General features: G+C 39.5%; 7 protein-coding genes across 7 annotated transcripts; 3 read left to right on the forward strand and 4 right to left on the reverse strand.

Annotated features, from left to right (window-relative positions):
- Positions 1–734: 734 nt before the first annotated feature.
- On the reverse strand, positions 735–2,498 carry LOC136236132 (cytochrome P450 3A24-like). The gene has a single exon (XM_066026233.1). The coding sequence runs from the start codon at positions 2,394–2,396 to the stop codon at positions 864–866; it is 1,533 nt and encodes a 510-aa protein (XP_065882305.1). The 5' UTR covers positions 2,397–2,498; the 3' UTR covers positions 735–863.
- On the reverse strand, positions 2,492–4,438 carry LOC136236136 (tRNA dimethylallyltransferase 2-like). The gene is made up of 10 exons (XM_066026236.1): positions 4,310–4,438; positions 4,130–4,230; positions 3,943–4,080; positions 3,588–3,742; positions 3,437–3,541; positions 3,245–3,389; positions 3,059–3,199; positions 2,949–3,013; positions 2,687–2,864; positions 2,492–2,623 (listed from the first exon to the last, which is right to left on the reverse strand). The coding sequence occupies exons 1-10, from the start codon at positions 4,341–4,343 to the stop codon at positions 2,507–2,509; spliced, it is 1,179 nt and encodes a 392-aa protein (XP_065882308.1). The 5' UTR covers positions 4,344–4,438; the 3' UTR covers positions 2,492–2,506.
- On the forward strand, positions 4,353–7,082 carry LOC136236137 (eukaryotic initiation factor 4A-III-like). The gene is made up of 13 exons (XM_066026237.1): positions 4,353–4,543; positions 4,594–4,666; positions 4,715–4,781; positions 4,831–4,893; positions 4,944–5,076; positions 5,898–5,978; positions 6,031–6,083; positions 6,128–6,216; positions 6,270–6,408; positions 6,466–6,581; positions 6,636–6,743; positions 6,792–6,919; positions 6,978–7,082. Exons 1-13 carry the CDS (start codon positions 4,387–4,389, stop codon positions 6,992–6,994), a joined length of 1,224 nt encoding a protein of 407 aa, XP_065882309.1. The 5' UTR covers positions 4,353–4,386; the 3' UTR covers positions 6,995–7,082.
- LOC136236131 (radial spoke head protein 6 homolog A-like) lies at positions 6,916–9,845 on the reverse strand. The gene is made up of 15 exons (XM_066026232.1): positions 9,690–9,845; positions 9,573–9,634; positions 9,460–9,527; positions 9,353–9,412; positions 9,209–9,304; positions 9,055–9,145; positions 8,901–9,001; positions 8,809–8,851; positions 8,647–8,760; positions 8,062–8,159; positions 7,868–8,009; positions 7,709–7,818; positions 7,520–7,661; positions 7,350–7,467; positions 6,916–7,304 (listed from the first exon to the last, which is right to left on the reverse strand). Exons 1-15 carry the CDS (start codon positions 9,764–9,766, stop codon positions 7,079–7,081), a joined length of 1,548 nt encoding a protein of 515 aa, XP_065882304.1. The 5' UTR covers positions 9,767–9,845; the 3' UTR covers positions 6,916–7,078.
- Positions 9,846–9,851: 6 nt separating this feature from the next.
- LOC136236130 (uncharacterized) lies at positions 9,852–12,872 on the forward strand. The gene is made up of 8 exons (XM_066026231.1): positions 9,852–10,160; positions 10,232–11,167; positions 11,344–11,419; positions 11,479–11,522; positions 11,723–11,780; positions 11,945–12,240; positions 12,306–12,391; positions 12,444–12,872. Exons 1-8 carry the CDS (start codon positions 10,049–10,051, stop codon positions 12,693–12,695), a joined length of 1,860 nt encoding a protein of 619 aa, XP_065882303.1. The 5' UTR covers positions 9,852–10,048; the 3' UTR covers positions 12,696–12,872.
- LOC136236134 (uncharacterized) lies at positions 12,804–14,693 on the reverse strand. Its single transcript, XM_066026235.1, has 9 exons — positions 14,123–14,693; positions 13,990–14,070; positions 13,876–13,939; positions 13,580–13,831; positions 13,422–13,528; positions 13,340–13,373; positions 13,221–13,283; positions 13,059–13,166; positions 12,804–13,010 (listed from the first exon to the last, which is right to left on the reverse strand). Exons 1-9 carry the CDS (start codon positions 14,641–14,643, stop codon positions 12,870–12,872), a joined length of 1,371 nt encoding a protein of 456 aa, XP_065882307.1. The 5' UTR covers positions 14,644–14,693; the 3' UTR covers positions 12,804–12,869.
- Positions 14,588–17,979, forward strand: LOC136236133 (legumain-like). Its single transcript, XM_066026234.1, has 13 exons — positions 14,588–14,903; positions 15,082–15,179; positions 15,234–15,264; positions 15,320–15,370; positions 15,422–15,507; positions 15,561–15,636; positions 15,694–15,826; positions 15,980–16,098; positions 16,146–16,232; positions 16,285–16,485; positions 16,716–16,880; positions 17,667–17,737; positions 17,786–17,979. The coding sequence occupies exons 1-13, from the start codon at positions 14,682–14,684 to the stop codon at positions 17,814–17,816; spliced, it is 1,371 nt and encodes a 456-aa protein (XP_065882306.1). The 5' UTR covers positions 14,588–14,681; the 3' UTR covers positions 17,817–17,979.
- Positions 17,980–18,476: the final 497 nt, after the last annotated feature.

Raw genomic sequence — 18,476 nt, forward strand, 5'->3', positions numbered from 1 at the left:
GCGATGGATATAATATACATATATTTATATTATTAAGGCTTTACAGCACAAGTGCTGAAGGTCTGTAGGACACCTGGTCCTACAGCCAGTTAAAAGTTGTTACAGAAAGTATGTTTGAAAAGGAGAAAAAAATCCTTGACTGGACCTAGGCAGCCTTGAACCTGCAGCCATATTACTCATTGATTCTTAGAAACCTTTTTTCTGATGTATTTGCATTGCCCATATAGGCACACCAGCTAGGTGGTGATTTGAATGATACTAAAGTGCACGTGTCTTGCAAAAACAAGGAATAATTAACAAAGACACAGTATGTTTAAGATGCTTTGCTTCCAAATAGTCATCATCAAGTGTAGCCGATCTCAGAGCATTAAAACTCCAAAAAAAGATTACTACAGTACTTGTGAATAAGAGGCCTCACTACAACTTGGCATATTCACATATTGCACATGTATTAAACTATGTCAAATCAATGACAATCCTCTGTAATTGACACAACCTATACAATAGCAATATTAATAAAATAAAATCAAAGGTGGCGGCCAAGAAATGGATGCAATGTTCTGTGTGCATTATTTACATTGCAGCCATTTCTTGGCCACTACTTTTGAATTTACAATTTTTTCACTCAGCTCAATTTATTGAAGGCCACACCCTATTTTCACAGTTTTTGTCAGTGTGGATTACCTTAGCACCATACATTTGAGTTACTATATGTATATGTAGTGACACAGATGTCAGCTAGTCTGTAACATAACATGGAGTCCATAATGCTTTAAAGCTGCAAAAATATGGATAAATGCATGCTGTATAGTATTGACAAACTACCAATTTTATGTAATTACAAAATATATAGTACAAGATGTTCAGATTGATACAATGTTTAAGTATATCCCACTTTTAGGAGACATTGTGACACCGACTCTTAAATCAAGAGGTATTTCAGTGTCTGTGGTTCTTTTGAAGTGAAAATCTTTAATGATGGACACTAGAGCCATCTTGGCTTCCAGTAAAGCTAGTCGTTTCCCAATACAATTACGTGGTCCCTCTCCAAATGGTAAATATGCGAAAGGAGGATAGGACGGTTCACCTGGTCTGAACCTCTCTGGATCAAACTTCTCTGGATTTAGCCAATAATTAGGATTTCGATGAAGCAAAAAGATGGGAATATTAACATCAACTCCCTTTAATATCACCAGGTTATCAGATACAACACATGTTTGGTTACATTCCCTATTAGTTCTAGGAGCAGGAGGGAACAACCTCAGTGACTCACTGAGTACCATAGTAACATAGTCAATATTTTCTGCTGCATCATACAGGGAGGCATCTGGATTAGCACCATAATAGTCATGTATCTCTCTTGTAAGTTTATCCTGTATAGCTGGATTAAGTGCTAACAGATAAGCTGTGTAACCCAATGCATTACTGGTTGTCTCATATCCGGCTAATAAAATGGTGATGATGGCCCTTACAACCTCTTCATTACTCAGACAACCTCTCGATCTGGTCTCTGTTCCTATTTCATCCTCATCATGTGCCTCTAGTAGTAATTGTAGCAAGTCTTGAGGTAGATTATCAACTGCTGTTGACATGCTTCTTCTGCGATCTTCAATTAACTTCAATGCTGTATTCTCCAAATAATTAAAACTTCTAGCTGCTTGAGATCTGATTATGAATTTTCTTAAGACTTGTTCCATCCATGGAAAGTGTGATAACATCGTCAGTAACTTTTCAAGTGCCTCATTACCAAAGCTAGTAGTTTTAAAAACAGAAGCAGCTGCCTTAGTAAGGGGATTATCACTACAATTTTGAGTGCCAGCATCTCGGCTGAATGCAGTAGCTAATATCACCTCCATAGTAAACAGTCCAAACCATTTCCACATATCTACACTTTCACCACTGTTACTAGCTGTTGATATCTTCTCATTCAATCTCTCACAGCTCTCCTGGATCAGTGGTACCATCATTCTCAGTTTCTTGCTACTAAACATTGGAGTTAGTACACGCCGCATTCTCCGCCATTCCTCTCCACGTGCAAACAACAAACCCCGTACATTCTTCTCATCCTTACTCAACAATGGCGGAGTGTAAACCCTATTTATGAATCGGTCAAAATTCTTCACCATCACTGATCTGATGACCTCCAAATCTTGAGTCACTACTACTGGTTTAATTCCCAGGTAGTACAGAAACGTTGTACCATACTTGGATGCCCACTTTCTTCTACTTTCCAGGTATCCCAAGGTAGCTACTTCCTTGCAGCTACCATAGTACAGGGATGGCTGAGGTCCAGATAGACGTAGTGCCTTCTTTATGACGTAGTAAGGCTTGTAATAGTGTGTGTAACACAACCACCCGACGAAGGAACAGATTAATACAAATAGTGTCACAAGCATCACCTGTAGTCAACTCCACAGTACTGCTTCGTCCTCGGCTTCGTAAGATGGTCAGGCAATTATCTCGGTAATTATAAATAAAATCTACCAGTGAATTACGCCGTAATGCACTAATTATGTAATTGATTTAAATCATGCTGTATTTGATCTAACACTACATCTATTTCATTAGTTGTGAACGGTTCGGTTGACTTGTATTTCAATAATTCTTGTTGTTCATTCTTTGTCTAAAGTGAGAGATCAACACTTACAGTGTGTACATTGTCAAAGCTCAGAGCTGTGGGACCTACCAGTTGTTTTAAGCTGGTACCATCGATGTCCTGTGGTATTGAGTGATCATGTATAAACCAATTGGTGACAACATCTGCCAATGTCTCCATGGGTAACCGGTGGTTACCAGGGGCAACATTTATCCAATGAAAACTTTCGCGTGGTCTAAAGTATATCAGTTGATCTTTTGCAAAATTCCTAATAGAACAGCACATTTAAATAATCTTATACCATCATGCATGCAAGCATATATTTGTGTGTTGTGTGGTGAAACTCCATTACCTTGTCTTGGTTTGAAAGTCTGCAAAGAACTCACAAAACTTTGCTTGCAACTCTTTACCACTCATCTGCATCAGATGCCAATCACCACATACATATTAGAGTATAGCTACTTTAGCTTGGTAACTTGACTGAGCTGAGCCAAGGAAACTCCACACTTGTTGTAGAAACTCTAATACTTGCCGATACCCTAGACTGCGGCCAGCTGAACTGTCAGCTACTAGACCATGCCGCTTGACTAACATAATTGTCTCCTATTTTTCAATTAATTTTCATCCTATTTTGTGAAATAGACTTACCTGCAGTAGACCTTCTTTAATCATCTGTGTACATCTTGTATCTATACGTTGGTACAACAGTGCTCTTGGCATAGTTAGAAACAAACACTTGTAGTTATATGGAAGTAGTTCATCTGCAACATCTGGTTTGAATGTAGACACTGGCCTGTTCAACAATAATAATTAAAATCCATTGCAACAAAACTGCCTTGCTTTCCAGTTTGGTGATACACTTCTAATGCCCTCCTTAGTCTATACCAGTCATTACCATTAAGGGAGCTGGCATATTGGGGGTCACATGATTTCAGCAATTCTAAACTAGTGATGGTTGTCAGAAGTTGATGTAACACTATAAATCATTCACCTCTGGTCCCATGTCTTACTAGCTATCAGTTGATTAACATGCTGCTTGTCCTCAGCAGTGGACGCAGGAGCTGTGGACTCACCACTGAGAAGTGTGTTGACATAAAACCCAGTACCACCTACAACAATTGGTGTCCTTCCACGTGATAAAATAGCCTGCACAAAAAGTGAGAAACCTATTGTAAATGTGTGTATGTATATGAATAGCATCACACTATGTGTAGTCTCATACAGCCTTTAGGTAGTCTGCTACATTGCAGACTCTTACACTGGGGATGGCGTGCAGAGAAAAAAGTGTGGCTGTGTGAGAATGCACTAAATTATCAGCATTAAGCCAGGTAGAGTCTGCTCCACACCTCAATAGCCTTCAGGGCATCTTTCCTGAACTCTCCAGCTGCATAAGAGTGAGTCACTGGGACAATGTTGACCAAGTGGTGAGGGACACTGACATCTGCAGCTACTTTAGCTGTACCAATATTCATTTCTTGATAGACCTGTAGTGTACGTATGATTAGCAAGTTATCTTATGTGTATGAGTTGTACTTGTGCTGAGTCTGCAGAAATTATTTCTCCATTTAGCCTCTGTGCTAAATGTAGGGATAACTCGGTCTTTCCCACAGCAGTACTTCCAGCTATAACTAGCACTGTCACGTGATCAATAACAAAACTCACATCATATGAACTACGCCAAACACAGTTAGTTTACACATTATGACAACTTACCTCTTGGTCTCGCCTTCACTGCGCTACAAGACATTGCCGGTTGCAAGACGCCCACGACACGTGAGGACTCATTTAAAATGGCGATGGACGCACGAGCCCGCGTGCAGAGGAAAGCCCTCCTGGGCGATGCTGATGCTAGTATGGTTTTCGAGACCAGCAAAGGAGTCGAGGTTATTCCGACATTTGATAACATGGGTCTTAGGGATGATTTATTACGAGGAATATATGCATATGGTGAGGTGCATTAAATAGAATTGTGCTGTAGTACTTTAGTGTATGGATAGGGTTTGAGAAGCCTTCAGCCATCCAGCAGAGGGCGATTGGGCCTATACTAGCTAAAAGAGATGTAATTGCTCAGTGAGTAATAAACTGCACCACTCAATGGTAGTATTATCTCCCAATTAGGGCTCAGTCTGGTGTAGGGAAAACAGCTACCTTTTCAATTTCTATATTACAAGGCCTTGATATTCAGGTAACTACATTTAATATGCTGTTGGTGTGTCTAAAAGTGTGTCCTTTAGACAAGAGAGACACAGGCATTAGTTCTGTCTCCAACCAGAGAATTGGCACAACAGACTCAAAAGGTACACCCAGTTTGACTCATTGACCTTTCATGTGGTTCACTGTTGATCAGGTGGTGTTAGCTCTGGGAGATTATATGAATGTTCAATGTCATTCATGTATTGGAGGCACTAATGTTGGTGAAGATATCAGAAAGTTGGATTATGGCCAACATGTTGTATCAGGAACACCAGGAAGGGTGTTTGGTTAGCTGTGCATAAATAGTTGTGTGTGTGCGTGCGTGCATGCATCCGTCCATCTGTATTTGTGCACGCATTTTGTAGCATGTATAGGATTCAGTACTGTTTGGAACATTGTTAATTGGGGACCTGAATTACCTGGTGTTAGCTAAGAAAGAAAGAAAAAAACAAGTTTCAACTGACTATGTCTCACATAGTGAGGACTTCAGGTGTCCACATCTTAGACGTGGCTAAGCTATTCTTCAAGATACTAGTCCTATATAGGTGTTGCTTGCATGACTGATAGATATAGCGTCCCAAGTGAGCTGGCCATTATGTACATACAACAGTAGCTGAAATCTTTATGTAGTGTGTGTTTGTGTTGTTTCCTTGTGCAAGATACCAACTTTTCTCCATTCTCTATCCAATTATATTAATGGGTACCTGAGGAAATAACCTATCCAGCTGTGTTAATGGATATACTTGGTGTTAACTGGGGAACTGCCCATGTCTCACATAGTGTATAACCAGTTATAAAGGAAAGATTGCACGAGTTGAATTTGTAAGATAACATTCTCAAACTGCTACATTATCCAGATTAACAAGGGTACTTGTAATTGTCTAAGCCTAACAACAAAAAATCACACAAAAAAAAGAATGAAAATTATAAAAATTTCTTTCCTCTGTGATGAGAAGATTTGCCTGCACTGACTTATAGGTACTTAATAGTACACCTAGTAGTGTACAGTTGTCACAGTCAACTGGGTAGCTAGCTATGTGTGCAGCAGAAAGCTTTGCTCTTATTGTATACATGTTGACATGTTACACATCACCACTCTTTACTATAGACATGATTAGAAGAGGTAACTTGCGGACACGCTCCATTAAGTTGCTGGTCTTGGACGAAGCAGATGAGATGTTAGCTAAAGGTACTACTCTGGTACACTAAGGGCTACAACATTTTCTACATGTGTGCAATAGGATTCAAGGAACAGATTTATGATATTTATCGTCATCTGCCACCAGCCACTCAGGTACTACCCTACTACAGTTGAGCTGTTGTGTATACTAGTTTCAGGTTGTGTTGGTTAGTGCAACACTACCACATGAAGTATTAGAAATTACCACAAAGTTTATGACCGATCCAATCAGAGTATTAGTGAAACGGTAAGCCATTGTTTGTGTTGTGTGTTGCATTATGAAATATATTATTCCTTCAGTGATGAGTTGACGTTGGAAGGAATCAAGCAGTTCTTCGTAGCTGTTGAGAAAGAGGAGTGGAAATTTGACACACTCTGTGACCTGTACGACACCTTGACCATCACACAAGCTGTAATATTTGTCAACACCAAACGAAAGGTAGCAACCTATTCAACCCTGCTTTGTGCCCAGCTCAGCCACCATATTTTTTGACAGGTTGACTGGCTGACTGAGAAAATGAGGGAAGCCAATTTTACTGTGTCCTCTATGCACGGAGAAATGGACCAGAAAGAAAGAGATGCTATCATGAAGGAATTCAGGGGAGGAGAGAGGTATTCTATCTACACATAATAGTAATATTAGTTCATAAATTGGCGTTGTTGTAGTCGAGTACTCATTACAACTGATTTATGGGCACGCGGTATTGATGTACAACAAGTATCCCTAGTTATCAACTATGACTTACCCAACAACAGAGAAAACTATATCCACAGGTAGTACTAACACTTCGTTGAATAATTGTGAACATTTTTTGTATGTAGAATTGGCCGTTCAGGTCGTTACGGTAGAAAAGGTGTAGCCATTAACTTTGTCAAGAGCGATGACATTCGTATACTACGAGACATAGAACAGTACTACAGCACACAGATAGATGAAATGCCAATGAATGGTGAGAGATTGTGTTACTTGAGCTACATGTATTATTTTGTCGTTGCTATTCTGTATAGTATCTGATTTGATATGAGGGACTTGCAGAACATCATGCATCATATGCTCGCATTGTATGCATATAACCACCTTGTTATATTACATGTCAAGATATTACTATTTAATCATCGTCATCTTCTTCATCTGGCTCTTCCTCCTCTTCTTGTTGTTCCTGCGCCTCCTTCTGGGCGGCCCATAGTGCTTGCTCCTGTTCTACTGTTGGGTCGACTGCTTCTGTGATGTCTGCCCCAGCTGGGAACTCCTCTTGGACAGTTGGTGGAAGTTGTGGATTAAAGCTACCAGATTGGTACTTCAATCCCCACCCAATATAAACATTTTCAAATGTCCTGTAGGTGTGACTGAATAAAATGTTCATCTAAAGAATAACTTACTTGTTGAAGCCAAAGGTATGTGCCCCAGGCCATAAATTAGAACTAACAATAGCTATAGCATATTGTGGTACTAGTCCTGATGATAGTCTACAGGACCATGCTGGCATGTGGTCCACCTCTAGATGTTCATGGATATGACATGAAGTAAAAGTGTGCTGCTATTAACTGACTGTCATCTTCACTGATGGATGTTAAGAGTTGTGGTCCAATCTCTGGTTCTGGCTCCTCAGGTTGCTCCTTTTCTTCTTCATCCTCTTCGTCCTCAAATTCATCTTCAGCTTTTTGTACAGGATTGAACCATGTGCACCTACCCTACAGTGGGACTGTACATTACAGGTCTAATATCCAGTATTTAGTACTTGTGGTAGGATGTACTGAACATGATGACACCAATTGGTCAGGCTGTCATCTGCCAACTCTGCTGCCCTCAGACCATCAAAGTCAGGATTGACAATGTAACTATCTCTCACTATTCATGTAATACTGTATGATACTGTTAATGTCTTGTCAGACATTACCTGCTTCGTCATCATCAGCTTCATCCTCTTCATCAAACATATAATAATTTGTAGGACTAATTTGTGTAGTGGCTGATATACGTGCAATTTGTGCTCTCAAGTAATGACACTCCTCTCCCGGAAATGGAGGAAATGAAGTGACCTAAGAGACCACCATTTGGTTTAGTTGAATGTGTCATTGGTGGGTGACTTACTGGAGCATCTAGTCTGCCTGTACATAGTTTCCTAATCTCTCGGGCATGTGTTATTTGTACTGGTGTTATTGATGGTAATTTTGTCCAGTTACCATCAGCTACAAAAAATTGTGGGACTATTATTATTGACCATAATATAAATAGTGAATAGATGAATTAAAGTTGCCCCTCAGCAACCTGAATTGTAGGGGTGAGGGAACAACTGTTGCCCTCTCACATAGATAATACATGGGAATACTACAAACTTTAATATTTCATGACATACATCATCATACCACATAGCACAAAAGTTTAACGGGGGAAATTTTGACGAATTTGATGATTTGCATTGCAGTTTGTCAGAAATTCCCCCCTCAAATTTTTGATTCTCTTATACAATATTGCAGCAAAATTTTTACTTGTCAAAACACATGATCATTCCATTCATCAAAATTTTCTCTCATCAAATATTTACACTATACAGATATATGCTATCTTTTTAAAAACTTGGAGATGTTACTTTAGACATCAACCCCTTACAATATTGGTTGCTAGGGGCAACAGTTAAAACATCTTTATTATGAAATTCATCTATTATCAACTCACGTTCGTTGCAAACAAAATAAGTTTTCTTATTAGTACCAGTTTTATTTGCCTCCTTGGGTATAGTTGGGGGAGGCTTCCAATCAGGTTTAGGCAACACATCCTCTTGTTTCCCCTCTGTCATCATGTGAGTAACATCAACATGACACACACTTTGTCACATACCACCGTCTTCATCTGCATCATCTTGCTGGTCATCTTCTTGTGACTGAAGTAGAGAATCATCCACAATTAATGGCATAGCTACTTGTGCTCACTTGTTCTTGTTGAGGGGTATCCTCTTCCTCTTCTTCGCCTTCTCCTTCTTGGTACTCTGCCTCTGCTATGTAGTAGTTGGCCTCCAGACCAAATACCTTCCCTGGAACATAACAGTATATAGGTATGCAAAAATTATACTACACATTGGTTTACCCCAAAATCTGACTGTAGATAATGGTTCTGTGACGGTTAACTTCTTGAGAGAGAGAAGGACACGAGAACATTCTTCTTTGCTTATTCCAATCTGTGAAGAATTGTGTGCATAATCATGGTACTGCCGGGTTGTAATTAAATAGTTTCTACTTACTCCACCCATCTCAAAGTAATGGGCAGACTCTTGAAGGTTTGGAAACGGTACACCAACTTCTTCATCAACCTCAGTGTCTTCATCGGCTGCTGATTTCTATACCAACACTAGTACTGATAGGACAAAATTGACCATTGTATTCACCTCATACAAACTCTTCTGCTTAACAGCCAGGTCAACTTCAGCAGTCGGCTCTTGTTCATCCTATTAAAATGCTCTAGGAATTAAGGTATTTTTTTACAGCTGGTTACCACTAATGTATCAGTTTTCAACTGTAATTTCTCCTTCTTTATTGTACGAGAAATATCCTCCAGTAAATCTATACAGGGTGATTTAATGGTATACAAAATGTATCGTAGCATACCTGCAGCGTTGTTAGGACGCTCGTCTAACACCCTTGAGATGCATTCTGTTAAATGATCGTATCTAGAAGTGTTTAGCGTCACTTAAGTAGAACTTCATCACTTTTAAAAACACTCACAGGTTTAGTTTAGAGTCAGTACTCGTTTGTAGCAAGACGGACTTAGCAGCTTGAAATTGTGCGTCTACTTCAGCCATCGCCCAGTTTTAGCAATTCGCCATATTGTTTCTAACGTCACCATGGAAGCGTGTTGCTTGGTTACGCCCGCATCATAACCCCCGCTAATGGAAATTTTTGTAAAGGTGTGAACAAAATTCCTTAACGAAATTCTTTACATTCTAAACGCCACCGAAGCATATGCGCGATAGCATGTAATATTATCAAGAAGAGAATTCTAGGGTTCGCTGAAGTAGTTACTGTTGTTAAACAGTGGGCTATTGATCGGGTGAGTACACTAGTGTATAAAGCGGCACGGCCGGATGGTAAATATGCCGAGGAAAAAAAGAACGAAAAATGGTGTCGTGGGATCAATAGAAGGAGGCACTTATACAAGAAAAGAACACACTGGCCCATCTGCCGTGATATTGCAAGGTAACATATGCATACTAGTGTTTATATGTGAGGGTTATTTTATTGGTAATTGTGTACCTGTTTGTATGTAGATCAATTTAGTCCTAATGAACTTAGTCCACCTCACAATGGAACGTGCAGTTTAGTGAATGGACACGTGCTAAGCAGGTCTATTCCAACACTAAATCATGTACACCTTCCTGAGTATGACCGTGACGCCAGTAGCGTTGCAAGTTCACCTCCTAAAGGGAAACGCAAGTCAAGAAAGAAAACATTCATAAACTTTGCTAAGGGATTGTTCCAGTCATCACATAACGTTGAAATGGGACAAGAAGAACGTGGAAGAACTAGACTATCTTCACATGATTCAGATTGTTCAAGGTCGAGCTCAAGCTTGACATCATTTGGCACTAGAAATGACTCTTTTAGAGATAGGTATTATCACACCATTGGAAGACAATTTCCTACATCGTCAGATAGACCTTTTTCCATAGCAGTTTCAGGCTCACACAGTTCACTAAGAAACAATACAGTTCAGGGCTTTGATGCAAGGCCTTACTCAATTTCATCCATGCCTTCTCATATTGTAGAATCCAATAGAAGCTCACCTTTGTTACAACAACCCTCTTACCACAATTGGAGACATCAGCGTAGAGAGAACGCTAGTAGACAAGTAGCACATCCATTTCGACGCACAAACACAGAAGACTCTGAAAGTCAGTGGGAAGATTCTTGTTCATTTACGTTTGTCCCTCAAGGACCAGTGTTTCCATCTGACCCAGAGTACCCTAGTGAAGCAGAGAAAATGATGAGTCGTTCACCAGTGTCAGTGCAGAGGAACCGTTCATTTCAAGATATGTATGACTTTCGTAGAGTGTCTGATGTTACAACAACTACAGACGAAGAGAGTGGTTTCTGTGGTTCAGATGGCAAACCAGTTAATACTACACCTTATGCTCAATCTTTGGGCTCAATTCGTAACTCTGAGGACATCTCAAGTCCTGATCTCAGGCCATCAGTCTCCTCAGGTATGTGTGTGTGTGTATATTTACTGGTGATAGGAAGACTATATTATCTTGTCTGAATGGGACGGAATGTAATTAGTCAAATAGCTGTGTCCTTGTGTGGCCATGAATTAATGGACAATGTACTTTGTGATTGAAAGCATCTCAACTATTATCATGCCTTTAATGTTTTCATGCAGATGATTTAGATACTGGCCCTCTACCACCAAGCTGGGAAATTAGATGTACTGAAACTGGCGAGAGATATTACGTTGAGTGAGTACACATATCTATCTGTTTATTGGATTTTCTATTCAATGAAATTCTTGTTTTAGTCATGAGAATAGAGTAACCCAGTGGGAGCATCCTTTAACTGACGGTGAGTGGCTTACTTGTCTGTCTTGTATGGAGTTGTCTTCATGTGCCAGCACTTACTGGTGCTCATGATTTGAGCAGTCATCACCAGCCCACCTGTGGTGATGCATTATTTACATTGCTAGCATGAGTGTGTCCACTAATGCAGGAAATTGTACATTTGTAAGACTTCAGCTGTTAATGCTTTTTTTGTTGTTCTTTCAGAGTTGCCTGATGGCTGGGAGGTGGTCACATCAGAGCAGTATGGCATTTACTATGTCAAGTGAGTGTTGTGGGAGGGTGGGTATGAGGTGGGTAGCAGTGGAATTTTTCACTTATAACAATTTTAGCTCTTCGTAACATGATATGAACTCCTACTGTTCTTAGTATAGCTGTCATTTTGGGTATATTTGCCCCTCTTTATGGGATATTGATCTTTTTGTGTAGCCACAACAACTGTACAGCACAATACCAGCATCCGATACACATTGGAGCCCCTCCCCCATATGCTGATGAGAACAGGAGACGTGTCAGAGTCCTACCATCACGATCACACTCACACCGCAACACACAAATACACCGACTAAAGAACCCTACATCATCACTACCACGGAGATCAAAGTCACTCAAGGACACACCCACTATCATAGTACAAGAGGAAGACGGTCCAGATCATGTGATCTCGCATGATCACCAACTATCTACAATGACATATGTTCCACCAAGTCCATACCAAATAGCAGGTAGGTGTGTGTGTGTAGAACATGTTCTTTGTGTAGTGTTATGAAATACTTGTATTGTTTATTAGAAATCCCTCACTGGCTAAGGGAATACAATGAGGCCCCCTTGGGGAGTCCCCATGAAGAGAAGGCACTGAGTTCACGAAGGATCAATGTAAGTGCTATCTCATGTGTATGCATAGTTACTTAAACAAACATTTTTATAGTGGAATTCTTTGCCTTTGGAAAAACTGGAAGGATACAACACAATGCTTCATAGACTGTTCAAAAAAGAATGTGAACATCTTCTAAAAGGTCTGGATTATCGGAAAGCACTAATTCAAAAAGAGATAGAGTCAAGACTAGAAGGTTCACAATATGAACACCAACATGATGATGTGGTTGATGACTACTATCCAAGTGACGTTCATTCTGCTGATCCAACAGACTTAGAACAACTCACAGGGACATTTGTGTAAATATTCACCTTTGTACATAATAATTGTAATATGTTGTTCACACTGTATGTGTGTGGACGTGCCCACTTTTCTACCTTTATTTTGTAATTTTGTGCAATTTTCTGTATGTAATATGTAGCAGTTCTTTGCTTGTTATTATTCTTTTTTTAAAATACAATTTATTCATTCAATATATCACTTTGGTGTACTGAGTTTTTTCCAGTGTGTTTTCACTTGCTTATTTGGGACAAACAGTGAGAATTGTAACGTCACTAAAACTGGAAACTCAAATGCAATCACATCCTTAGATGACAATCGATAGACATTGGCAATTTCCTATATGACGTTGCAATTCAATTGCATTAAATTTCATGCTCAGCTTACCTCTATTAGTTCCTTGGCTTGGCCATGTCTCAAGTCAGAGTACATCTTGGCTGAAAGCAACAAGCAAGCTCCAGCCAGAATTTTTCGTTTTGGCTTGTCCACCTTTCCCTAAACACACAGCAACAGAAATATTAGTGTTCGCTACTGCAAACACACACATACCATTAAGATGAGCTTCTCAAAATAGACATAGGCATAAGCCACAATATCTAAGTCAAGACCAACCTGACAAATTTTTGCATAGTCAAACAGCAAACAATGCTGTCTAGTGATGAACTCACTGCTATTGCAATCTTTGTCATTTCCCTCTTGATGCTGTAAGACTTGTAGTTACTACTAATATGTACAAGAACGTATCCATACCTCCTAATTTTGCTCAAGGTGATATTAATGTGTGGATATATCTCTTTAAACTGCTCATTGATGCCTCGTTTTATGTCAACAGCTCTAGCATGAGCCATAATGGTCACCTGCAGGAATTAAATGGGTGGGGCTTCAAGTAGCAGTTCAAATCATATTACCTTGTAACCAGCTAAGGCAACCACGGTGTTGTTCTTACCAACAAAATACTCGCTATTGTCTATTGCCTTAGGATGGTAAAGGTGAATTACTTGCAGTGGAGAATGGGATGTAGAAAAGAAGGCATATGGAAAGGAACTGTAAGCACCTATATCATCAGAAGGACCTGGCTCTGCGCCCTCCACTACAATCTGTTGTGCATCATCCCTAGCCAGTGACCATATTGGATCAAGTAAATGATTCAGTGACACTTCCTAACAATAGTAGTAAGTAAATAATATTACAATCATTGTAATACTTTATCTTGTGGTAGAATCTCCTCTAAGTTGAGTTGGTCTTCTTTCAGTGCTGAAATAGACCCCCTAACCATGAGACATCCTTATAACAAATTAATCTGAAGTACTTTACCAACCGAGGTATCTTGCCAATCGGTTTGATATAATGTACAATTGAGGAGACGGCAGCTGGAGTCCCATTGAGCATGTAAACCAACCTGTTAGATAATTTGCTGTACAAAGAGGCTAGCTATGGACAGACATCCCTACCGTGCCTTGGGGATGCTGCTTGACATAAAGTCAACCTTCGAATCAACAGCATGGCTTCCTTCAGCATAGGTATTCCACTTGGCATGTACTAGAATCTTTCTCCGCTGAGATGGTGACTCGACATTGGAATGAGACCTAGCCACTGGGTGGCGGACAGGTTGAAGCCGGTATTCTGAAGCTGATAAAATTACTGAGTCATCTCCAGGAGTGGCTGGTAACGATTGATCCCCTGGTTTAGTAGCAAGCTCTACCAAAGTACTACTATTCCACTGGTTTTGATTAGCAACGGTTGTGCTATCTTTCGCTCTTTCAACAACTTCGAAATTGGTGGGCGTTATTTGGCATATTCCATCGCTGGAATTTATAGGAATCCCAAGAAGAAATTTCTTGGCTGCAAGCCTTCGTGGGTCATCCCTCTTTTTGTGCACCACTCGCGTACTCTGTCCATACTTTTGCTTTTTGCTTACGTTAGTCTGCTTTTCTACCTCATCACTGCTTAGCAACACAAGATTGGTAGCCATTAAACAGTAACACGTGACATGACATATTACTTTACGTAATGGTACTTGCTACCCAGCACCTGACAATGTTTGAAGTTTTCACAATGTACTCGTTGCTTGTTTACTGCATTGTCTTGTTGGCCATCGCATCTGACGCTCTGCTGCTGCAAAAAATTGATAATGATGCACGGAACGTGAAGACTAAGAATGCCAGTGCTGTCGCTGATATTTGGGCGCTCTTAGTAGCTGGTTCTGATACATGGATGAATTACAGACACCAAGTATGCGTTTATTTGTATGACTGTCTAGCACGCTATCATAGCTATTAATAGTATAAAACCTCAATACTAGCTATCGGTAATTCATTAGAGCTGACTACAATTTTTTATTTTATTTTTAGTTTTAATACAATGAATAGTAATGTTGTATGTGTTGTACTTTTATTATCCATTTACACAGGCAGATGTGTGTCATGCCTACCAGATCTTGAGGGCACATGGTGTGCCAGATGACCACATTGTAGTGATGATGACAGATGATATAGCACATAATAACAAGTAAGTTGACCATGTTTGATTCACTTTGACTTGTTGATATGTATTTCATTACAGTAACCCAACTCCTGGGGTCATCATTAATAAGGTAGCTAGTACAGGGAAACCTGTGTTTTGTGGTATGTCCTTGTTATATTTTTTAGCCTAATGGAACTAATGTTTACCCTAATGTGCCAAGGGACTACACTGGAAAGGTGCAGTCATCAACCATATGTCAATGTTGCATCATGTGTGTCTGTGTGCAGGAAGTAACTGTAGAAAACTTTCTCAACATCATTCAAGGGAATAAAGAAGCGATGAGAGGAATCGGAAGCGGGAAAGTCATTGAAAGGTGTGTAGCTATATAGAGCTAACATGCACATAAGTTGTCAATTCTTCTTGTAGTGGTCCTGACAGTTTTGTATTTGTCAACTTGGTGGACCATGGGGCACCTGGAATATTTGCCTTCCCTGAGGAATTTGTAAGAGGCAGCTAGTAATACAGTTGTGATCATTATGTAAACATATGATTGTTACAGATGCATGCCAAGCAGTTAATTGAAGCCATAGAAGCTATGCACTCCAAGCAGAGATACCACCAAATGGTGTTCTATGTTGAGGCCTGTGAATCTGGCTCTCTATTTGATGGGCTGCTGTCACCCAATATCAATGGTATTAATGTTATTCAATAGACACTAAGAATGCTTTGTGGGTTGAAGTAAAGCCTTTCTATTTTCCTTTCATAAAGGAAAAGTCTTACCTGTCCAATTCTAACCATTTAATACCAATCAATGTGTGAAGACAAGTTACATATATTTTACATAGTTTATGCTACGACTGCTGCTAATCCCAAGGAGAATTCTTTTGCATGTTATTATGATGCGGAATTGGAAACTTATCTTGGAGATGTATACTCAGTGAAGTGGATGGAAGATGTTGACAAGGTTTTGTTCTACATCTGTATACATGAGTGTTCAATGTCTCAATACAGCTTGGCACTGATGAGACATTAAGAAAACAATATTGGCAAGTGAAAGAAGAAACTAAAACAAGCCATGTGATGCATTATGGAAACTTGGTGTGTTGTTTGGTAGTGACCTGGTGTTCTATGAGGTTAATTCTCTCTCTAGTATATGGGCTGGGACAGTGTGTCACGTTTTATGGGCTCAAAATCAGCTAATACTGCTAACAATGATGCCCCCAAGAAGCCATGTGAAGATGCTGTAGCTTCAGGGGATGTTCCTGTAGCTATCCTTACTAATAGGATAATGGCTGCAACTGATGAAGCAGTGAAGGCAAAGCTAGAAAAACAGCTATCAGAAGAATTGGAGGTAATGTTTGCACAATCGAGGGGAAGAGAGTGCCTAACAATAGCTCATTGTAAACCCTAATTTCTCAGGTAGAACATAAAAGAACAAGACAAAACTGTAGCTGCTAGAAAATAATTGCTAGCTGGCAGTTACAAGCTAACAATTATAACCTTATTTCCTTGTCCCTATTTCCAGATTAGATATTCTTATTTCTACTGTTTGTTACTTTTCACATTATGTTGTTGATGTAGCTACGTGAAAACATTCGATCAGTTGTGAAAAAGATAGCATCTAAGGTCATCACCGCATCAGAGCAGCTTACTGGAGTACTTGAGGATAAGTCACTTCCACGAAACTTTGACTGTATAGAAGATACTGTCAAATTGTTCTCTGAGCGTTGCTTTAACATAAACAAGGTATTAGATAATAGACAAGTATATTTTACTAACATTGTATGGGCAATGGGAAGGGAAATATACAACTTGGGAGAAAAGTGTATGCAATGTTACTGATTGCACCAATTTTAAGCCCTAAAAGGTCTAAGGACGGCCAACATGAGTTGCTGCTAAACCCAATGATGCACTTCATGCAGGAAAGGGTTGCAGATTTTATAGTACTGAGGTGCTTCTACATGATACATGTATATATAACATTCAATGTCACCGTAAGACTAAATCAAACCATTTTTTACAAGGCAAACATAATGCTGTGATGACTGACAACACAAAGTATGATCTAACTATACATCTAATCAACCCCACTGTTCACTAGTTGTTATTGTTTGTTTTGCCCCTATTGAGGCAGTACTGCCCATGAGCAAAGTTGCACTTGCTCGCACATGCAACTTTGCTCAAGATTTTTAAAAATCACTAAGGGGCGTGGCAACTGTTTTGCTCGCGATTCTCATGAACGAAACAGCTGCCATATTGTCTCACGAGCAAAACAGTTGCCACGCCCCTTAATTAGTAATTTTTAAAATCTTACATGTGCGAGCGAGTACGACGTTGTGCTTGGGCAGTACCGTAAGATCAATGCAGCAAGGCTCTGATAAAACCGTTTTTTATTTTAATTCCATAACTTTTGAGAGTTGTATCCTAAGACCACACTTCACACAGAAACAATGCTTATTCCAAGCTTGAGGCTGTGCCTCACCCTTTGTGTTGAGTTCACTGCCATACGCAATGCATCTCTATCCTTTACAGGTGGACTATGCCATGAGGCACCTCTATGTGTTGGTGAACTTGTGTGAAGTTGCTGACATGGATCAGAGCAAGTATGTTGGCTATGAGACTCTTAATAATGTTTTACGTATCCATGACAGGTTGGAAGATGCCATTAAAACTATTTGCTAAGAGCCAGCTTCGAGCAGCAAGCAATAGTTTAGAAATTTAGCAAGAGTTCATTATGTAACTTATAAGAGTTCATATCATTATGTATTCATTTATTTAACTGGCAGCCATAATGTAATTATGACAATTATATAATAATAATCACACATGAAACCACCAGCTAGAATTGTAGTTTATGGGTTTTACAGAAGCATGATTCTTGAGGGGAAGCTAGATCTTGCCACATAGATAAGGTTAAAGTTTTTGGAAGTTGGGTGTTTGCAGAAAACCGACTAATGATATAAAGGCTAAAATTTTGTATCGAGAGGTTTCAGTCATAAGTGCCAATACATGATCAAATGATTATCAACTGATTTACTAGCTATGCCATACACATAATGTATGAGGCTTTTCATGTGGTCAGTTTTGCATAGGTAGCTAGCACAAAGGCTTTGAAAAAAAGAAAGGGGACTTTGTAAAGCATACTATAAATTCATAAAATGTGTATTACTTCTGTTGTTTGTTTTGTGTTCATTTTGGTTGTTTTATTATACAGAAAGTTTGGCAATATTGCCATTCCTAAAAAGATAAAGCCAAAAAAATAAATTCATGGTTGCCGGCAATTAGCTACTAGCTGGAACCATTTGATGCACCTATAAAAGATTCTATAGCAGCCTTAATCCT

This window comes from Dysidea avara, chromosome 10 (genome assembly GCF_963678975.1).
Source record: "Dysidea avara chromosome 10, odDysAvar1.4, whole genome shotgun sequence".
Classification (NCBI taxonomy): domain Eukaryota; kingdom Metazoa; phylum Porifera; class Demospongiae; order Dictyoceratida; family Dysideidae; genus Dysidea; species Dysidea avara.